The 8,464-nt window shown below is 42.7% G+C and overlaps 1 protein-coding gene across 1 annotated transcript in view; it reads left to right on the top strand.

The window, feature by feature from the left end:
* The first annotated feature begins 795 nt into the window (after positions 1–795).
* The window catches only part of CRISPLD1 (cysteine rich secretory protein LCCL domain containing 1), a 50,026-nt gene continuing 42,357 nt past the window's right edge, over positions 796–8,464 (top strand). The window contains exons 1-2 of the mRNA XM_001926603.7: positions 796–1,214; positions 2,196–2,515. Coding sequence (XP_001926638.1) covers positions 2,258–2,515 — 258 coding nt within the window. The 5' untranslated portion in view covers positions 796–1,214; positions 2,196–2,257. The remainder of the gene's footprint in view (positions 1,215–2,195; positions 2,516–8,464) is intronic.

Here is an 8,464-nt window from a genome sequence, read left to right as displayed (position 1 = left end):
TTAGGTTTTGAATTCCTGTCAAGGTAGCTTTGATAAATTAATTGAGGCTACCCTTTATATCAACCCCATAGCTGTTTACATCATTAAGGAAAAAAAGAGTGCTGTGGTCACCTTGGATGCGATATATCTTATGGATAAAGTGGAGATCTCAACGGTTACGCAATCTTGGGTCACAGATCATTCAACATTATGTGAAGCCCTTTCTCCATTTGATCATCATCATCAAAGTTTTAAAGGAGCCAAAAAGAACTTTCCAATTCAAGGTCTTAGAAACGGAAGTGATCCCCTGGAGAAAATAATAGGAAAAACCTTCTGCTTCCCATCCTGCCCCCAGCCCAGTCCCCCATCCTAGTTCCTCTTCTGAGTCTTCAAAATCCAAGGTGTTAATCCCACCTCCACCCCTTCCGCACGCTCTCTGGGGCAGCCCTTTTCTGCAAGGGCTGTTAAAGTTATTTAGTATCCGTCGGGAAGGAGCCAGCAGAGGATCTCCGAAAGCAGATCTGAGCTGTGAGGGGCGGGAGGAGTTGGGGCCCTCCTTGCATACGCCTCCCACCGGGTCCAGACCTCCCACGTTCGGGTCCCTAAAACCCAAAGCACACGCACAAAGGCCAAGCGTTCCGGCTTCGCTGGGCGGGGGGTTGAGGAGGTGGGGAGAAGCAGGGCGGCCGCTCCTCGCTCCCGCCGCGGGCACGGGTCCAGGGTTGGATCGAGGTGGGAGTGGGCGAGGAGGGGCGCTCACGTCACGTGCGCGCGCGCTGGGACCGCAATAAATGCCCCGGAGCTCGAGTGAGCGGCGGAAGCGCTCAGCGCCTGGCTCCGCGCGCGGCGGCTGCACCGAGCGGGAGCGCGAGGTCGCCTCCAGCTTTCGACGCTCAGCCCGGCCCCTGTCCCCGCCCCTCGCTCCCGCAGATAACGCTCGGGGACGCTCGGGCGCCCACCCCGGCGAGCTAACTAGGCTGCTGCCTTTCACTGCAACTTCAGGCTCTGGTGCTGGAGGCTTTGCCTGCTCCTTCCTCTAGGTCCGAGGGGAGCTGCAGACGCCGAGGTTCGCACGCCTCTGCAGTCAGCTTCCTCGTCGCCCGGGGACGTGCGGTGTCCGGGTCCTGCCTGAAGCGGGCTGTCTTTGCGCAGCCGTGTGTGCCGGCTGCGGGCCGCTGCGGGAGGCCGGCGGTCTTACTCGGCTCCGCTCTCCTAGGGGACTTCACACTGGAGAGGTAAGGGCATTTCTATATCCGCAGCGTTGAGTCGTCAGGCTCCCACCTTTTCCTGTCTACTTTTTCTTTTTCAAAACAAAACCGTACCCACCAACTTGCAGAGAATGGTCAGATGGAGAGGGGGAAGGCGGGCTGCTCAGAACGCCGCTTTGATGAAGATTTGTGGGAGCTCGTGGTTGTTGGTGACTTTGTGAGTTACATCTCCCTCTGTCGCGCGCTTTCCGTTTGGGTTCAGTGAACTCTGTGCGCCTGCGGTGTGTGGGAGGAGAAGTGCTGAAGCTGACCTTGCACTGTTGCCTTTATCGGGTGCGGGACACAGATTAGGCACATACTTTCTAGGAAATAATGGTTGAATTCTTGACGTGTGTCTGGATAAGAAGGACCATACCCTGTCACTCTAACTGTTCACTGGCATTAATTCACTGCTTCCCCTAGAAGTACCCATGGGTATATGGATGAATAACATTTTGCGTTTCTTTAAAACATTCACCCTCAATTTCATAATACTGTGGACGTTCTGAATGTATGTGAACTAGAGGTGGGACACTGAAATAAAATAATACCTTAAAACATGGACCTCTGGGCGGATTGATAAAACATTTAAGGGACATAATATCCTTTGCAGGCTGTATGTGATGTATAACCATTTAAAGCTTTGTAATTCAGAAATTATTTTCAAGCTTTGACTTTTCTGGGCTGCTTTTGCCATTTATTTTTGGCCTCATGTGTATTATCTTGGAAAATTTGTCTATTTTCATTATTATTTTCATAATGCTTTTTGAGAAACAAGACATCATGGAAAGTCCTCTGGAGGAAGAATGGGTTGGCGAAAAAATTATTTCAAAAAGTGCGTGTCCATTTGGTGGCATTATGTAAACAAATCAAACTGGCTCACTCCCTTTGTAACTGTTGTATTATTTTTGTTATTAGAAACAATACCTGCGGGGATTTTCACCCTAATCCCTCTTCATGTCGTTATAGCCAAAAGGAGTGGAAGAGCCTGTCTTGGAGATTTTCCCGAGGAAATCCTGAGATCATTCATTATGAAGTGTACCGCGCGGGAGTGGCTCAGAGTAACCACACTGCTCTTCATGGCTAGAGCAGTTCCAGCCATGGTGGTTCCTAATGCCACTTTACTGGAGAAACTTTTGGAAAAGTACATGGATGAGGATGGTGAGTGGTGGATGGCCAAGCAAAGAGGGAAAAGGGCCATCACAGACAATGACATGCAGAGTATCTTGGACCTTCATAATAAGTTACGAAGTCAGGTGTATCCAACAGCGTCTAATATGGAGTATATGGTAAGGACATTTTTCAAATGGTATGTATATAGAAATGTTGAATGATGCTTTTAGCCTCCATGATTAATTTCGCTCATGCTAGTCTTTCATCTTTTATTGTTTGTTTTGTTTGACATTTAAAAAAAGAATTTCTTTGAGAGTATCTTCCTCTGCATATTTTTATCAGTGCTCCTTTCATTATAAGAGCTCTCTGAATTTCCTAGTAGAATTATATACCACTAGAAGTCATGTTCCTACTAAGTGTTTTAAGTCATTCTTAAGAGAAAGAAATTTGTCTTGAAAATGCTCAACAACTGGTGCATTTACTTTTAAGTGACTTAGTGGAGTAATTGCTCCCTAATTCCTAACTGATGGAACCACTTATAAATGGTGGATCTGAAAAAAATCAAGGACCCATAATTTGAAGAAGCTTCCTGTATGGTTGATATACATATAGATAAATATAGATATGTATCATTTCTAATGGGCCCTTGTTTCTTAGAGTATGTAAATGATATATTGCAAAGTGTACATTTCTGGGGTTTTAGGTTAGGGAATACTTTCGCAATGACTTTTTTTTTTCTTCTGAATTTATTTGGGAACTTTGAGGAGTAGAAATAAGCCTGGGCAAAGGATTAAATAAAAATATGTGACTTATCCTTAATAACCTTATATTCATTCTTAGAGTAAATTAGCAAGTTTGGGAAAAAGAATTACTTTTAAAAAACTATTAGTTATTACTTTTCTAGGAATATAATGCATTAACATTAGGGTACTTCATGCCCTAAATATTTAAATCATTTTTCATAAAACTATTATGCCACTTACATGAATTAGGAATGCGCTAGCAAAGACCAATAATAAATAACCATTAGTGACAGCAAATTTAGTGAACATTAAGGATAATATTTCTCCTTTGGATACATTTCAGGGTGCGGTTCATTTTAATGCATTCTATTTGCATTCTACTTTTTCCTTTTTTTTTTTTTTTCATTTACATAGGTTTTGTTGAGTATTCTCTATTTTGGTAACTTTGATGAAACATGGAAGTTGTAGATTCACATTGCCCATTACAAAACATTTCATTATATTATTTTAACCTCTACAGGTTTTTTTTTTTTGTCTTTTTGCTGTGTCTTGGGCTGCTTCCGTGGCATATGGAGGTTCCCAGGCTAGGGGTCCAATTGGAGCTGTAGCCACTGGCCTACGCCACAGCCACAGCAACGCTGGATCCTTAAGCCACCGAGCAAGGCCAGGGATCGAACCTGCAACCTCATGGTTCTTAGTCGGATTCGTTAACCACTGAGCCACGACGAGAACTCCTTTTTTTTTTTTTTTTTTGCCCTAAAGAAAAGAGAACTCATATCAGAGATTAAGTATCAGCGCCCAGCAGTCAGGCCATCAGGGATTGAATTCTGGTGCTGATGCCCACCAACTGTGTGACTTTGTATAACTTATTGATCTCTCCTTCTGTTTCCTCCTGTCTAGCCCATGTACTCACCTCAGAGGGTTGTTGTGAGGGATTTGTGAGGAATGAGAGGACCTATGTAAAGTTTAGCTCATTAGCAGGAGTACTGTGATTTTGCAGGGTCTCTGTAAATGTTACTAAGACCTATAATTTTTATATCACCTCATATATATATTTTTTTGTCTTTTTAGGGCTGTGCCCGTGGCATATGGAGGTTCCCAGCCTAGGGGTCAAATCAGAACTGAAGCCACTGGCCTACACCACAGCCATAGCAACGCGGGATCCAGGTGGTGTCTGTGACCTACACCACAGCTTACGGCAATGCCAGATCCTTAACCCACTGAACGAGGCCAGGGATCAAACTCGTGTCCTCATGGATGCTAGTTGGGTTTGCTAACTGCTGAGCCACTATGGGAACTCCTATACTGTTTAAATACAATGAGGAAATTGTTAGTGCTTGTCAAAACTCTGTGCAGGATACGACACCTGCAATGCCTACCATTTCTGACTTTTGTATATATATTTTTATATATTATGTATTTTTGTATATATATTATGTGTGTGTGTGCACACACACATAATATATATATATGTTTTTTGGTCATTTTTGGCTGCCCGGAGGCATACGGCGCTCCCAGGCCAGGGATCAGACCCAGCCACAGTCATGACTTAAGCTGCAGCTGCGGTAACGCCTGATCCTTTAACCCACTGTGCTGGGCTGGGGATTGAACCTGCCTCCCAGCACTCCCAAGATGCCATCGATCCCATTGTGCCATAGCAGGAGCTCCCTTTTGTATATTTTAAAGTGTTTGCTCAAAGTACAAAATTCTATGACTTCATCTGTGACTTTCAAACAGAAAGAACCAATTATGGAGCCTTTCCAAGTAGGCCACTGTATGCTTGATCCATGTGGATAGGTATTCAGTTGCTTTTTATTTAAAATAAGGAATAACTTGGGAGTTCAAACCCACAAAAAGAAATCTGAGAATATTTGTGTGTGCTTTAAGTAATATGGAAATAATGAAAGAACAGGTCTGTGATTCCTTTTTATGTCTGACTTCCAAAGAAAATAACTGCCTATTGTGTGATGTCTGGTCTAGGGTATTTATATGAGTTTCTTTTTAGTTTCACTGGTTTCATTCTATCCTTGAAATGTAGATTCAGAAACCAGCCAGGGTTTATGTTGTGTTGCCCTTAGAGATTCAGCGCTGGAACTGTGTCTTGGCCAATAACTAGGCTGCAGAGAAGTCCATTGCCCAACTGTAATACTGGAACGTATTTTCTAGAATACACATTTAAGGGGAAGTCTAAAAGAATAATACTGTTTTACTTGAAACACTGTTGATTTGAATCTTACACAGTAATAACGTAAATGCAGATATTGATCAACCCATGAGAACAAAATTTGTTCACATAAGGGTTTAAAATGTATTTATTTTGATAAAACAAAATTAAAAACTAAGGAGCTATTGCCTATAAAATATGCAATGCCCTATGATAAGTGCCTTTGGCCACTTCTCCTCTCCATGTCATATTCCATTAAATGTTCGAAGAGCCAGTTACCATATTTACATTTGATGCTTATTTTAGTCTAGTCTTTGTCCTTGAACCAACGGCAGACAAGCCACATCCACTTTTATTAACATCACATTCCTACCCATACCCTTATGCTCATTTAGTTAATAGGGTTTAAAAGTGGACGCTGGAAGGCCACATCTCTCCTTGAAGGGTTTATAAGCTGATTAAGAAGAAAGAATAGACACGTTTGAAAATTTTCAAGTCAGCAAGGCCATAAAATTCTTTGTTTACATGTATGATTAGTGCCGAGGGACCACAGAATGGCAGAATATTCCTAATGGAGAGAGTTAATCAGTGGAGATTAGGTATGTTGTTCCTGGAAGGAGGTCAGGACCACCGGTTGTGGCCATGAGTAGCAGGCATATCTCAATTAGAAGAGGAAAGAACAGTCGTGGAGTGGCTGGGGTGACAGGCAGGCTGGTTGTAAGGAACAAGAAGCAGAGTAAGTTGATGAAAGCAAAGGCCAGCAGCAGAATCAGGAAGGGGAGAAATGAGTTACTAATTATAGAAACCAGCAATCCTAAGGAGAGAGATTATCAGCATTTGATTCAGGATAGTTTTAGAGTTCCCTTGTAGCACAGTGGGTTAAGGATCCATCATTGTCACTGCAGTGGTTCAGGTTGCTGCTGTGGCACCGGTTTGATCCCAGGCCCAGGAATTTCCACATGCTGTGGGCATTTCCCCCTCTCCCCCAAAAAGAAAAAAAAATAATTCAAGATAATTTGAAAATCTGGATCTTTTATATCATCAAATGCAGCTGTTGTTGAAGGGGCAGTGGAGTTTTGAGAAAAATCACTGGCTTTGGGCCCAGGTTCACGTGTTGTCTGTGCTGCTTACTAGTATGTGCAGTCTGACAGTCAGCAGCCATTCTAGGCATTATTTTTCTTATTGGTAAAATCAGTGCAGGAATGTAACCACCACCAGCCCCCTCCTTGGGCCCTAGGCTGCAATGAGATAAGACGTTTGATACTCTTGAACCTACTCTTACTTTTCCTCAAGCCGTTCCTTTCCATGGATTTTTTAACTCCATCACTTGGTTCTTTTATTTTTCTGGTTATTTCTTCAGCATGTCCTTGTTTCCTGCCTATCTCTTCAAACTTTGTTCCCCACAGTTTTACTTTTGGCTTTCTCCCTTCCTGCAGCATCTACTCCTTTGACTTGAAATACCGTTGGTATATTGACGGCTCTGTAGTTTATACAGTATCTAAAAATGGCAGGTGTCATTATATATGCCAATTATATAAGCCCTCTTCCAATATTATAACTATTACCGTGTCTTTTAGAGAACTGTTGACAGATACTCTGCTGGCATGGTTGATGGCTGTGCCCCTAGTCATGTGGTTGAGATTAGGGGTAGAAACTTTGCATGGTATTTTTCCAAATGGAGAACTAGATCCATTTGGATACCTGTCCCTTTGCTGAGCAACCAGAGGCTCCAAGCCTCCGTGGTGTATGTTGATGCAAAAAATAACTTACTTTCAATTTGTCACCTATATTCTTTATATGGTCATGCTTATCACTGGAAATCAGGTTTTTTTTTTTTTTTTCTTCTGTGCTTCAGTACTGCAGATAATTCCAGAAATGAGACAGGGAACAAACTAGTTTGCTGAACAGGCTGATGCTGTCTCAGTTCTGCTCTGTTTCTAATCATCTGTAGCTTGAATCCAAGCCTGAAAAAGTGATGTTTAGCTTGTGAGTTGCTCTTACAAAGCACCTCTCATAAGTCCACATTTTCTGGCATCATTTGCCGTCAGTGACATAAATCCAGAATCAATGCAAATAATGAAATGTTGGCCTCATAACTCATTTACTCAAAGCTCAGTGTTTACACATTTCATATCTTGCTAAAAGTGGCAGAAATTCACTGCAAGTAACATTTTATTGCAACTCGATTTAAGCTTGATTTTGGACAGATTAAACTTCAGAGGTCCATTAAATAGCCAAGTAAATTTGCCATCTATGCAATTAGATATAGGTGGTCTATTTTGGAACATAAAGTTCGAATTCATAAGAATTTAGGTGGTATTGAAAGCCATGAGGAGAGTGAGGGAATGAGTGTAGATGGGAAGAGATATTCAAGAAGTGAGTCCTCAGCATACTTTGCAGTGTAGATGTAGGGAAGGTGAGGAGGAAAACCAAAGGGAATTGAGAATTAGGAAGAAAACCAGGGAAGCAAGACGAAGCCAATTGAAGACGGGCAGAAAGGATTATCATCTCTGTTAAGTGTTGCTTATAAAGATCAAGTAAAATGAGGACCCTTGAACTTTGAGATATGGAGCCATACTGGAGGTCCGATGAAACAGTTTGGGTGGCATCATAATGGTCCAAGGAAGAATGGATGGGAGAAATGAGCATGTTTGTTCACCCTCTCATTCATCTAACATGAACCACCTCCTGTGGGCCAGGCGGTGTCTGCAACCTTAACTCTTAACGATTTTCTTTCTTTCTTTCTTCTTTTTTTTCTTTTTTGGGTCTTTTTTAGGCCACACCCATGGCATATGGAGGTTCCCAGGCTAGGGGTCAAATCAGAGCTGGCTTACACCACAGCCATAGCAACACCAGATTCAAGCCGCATCTGCGACCTACACCACAGTTCATGGCAATACTGGATCCTTTACCCACTGAGTGAGGCCAGGGATCGAACCTGTGACCTCATGGCCTCATGGATGCTGGTCAGATTTGTTTCCCCTGAGCCACAACGGGAACTCTCTTAACTCTTTTCTGACCGAAAGTTTTCAACTTAGTTTTAGAAGAGGTAATTCGCTAGGTAACATATCCCAAGTTTGTAATTGTGGTCAGAAGGAAAATGCATTTTCTTTTCTTTTCTTTTTTTTTTTTTTTTTTTTTTTTTGGTCTTTTTGTCTTTGTTGTTGTTGCTATTTCTTGGGCCGCTCCCGCGGCATATGGAGGTTCCCAGGCTAGGG

Source organism: Sus scrofa, chromosome 4 (assembly GCF_054392235.1).
Source record: "Sus scrofa isolate SSC_HxYL_T2T_F1_AM1 chromosome 4, Sscrofa_HxYL_maternal_Yorkshire_Landrace_v2.0, whole genome shotgun sequence".
NCBI lineage: Eukaryota > Metazoa > Chordata > Mammalia > Artiodactyla > Suidae > Sus > Sus scrofa.
The sequence above is the reverse complement of the archived record's forward strand: the minus strand, read 5'-3'. Positions and strand labels throughout refer to the sequence as shown.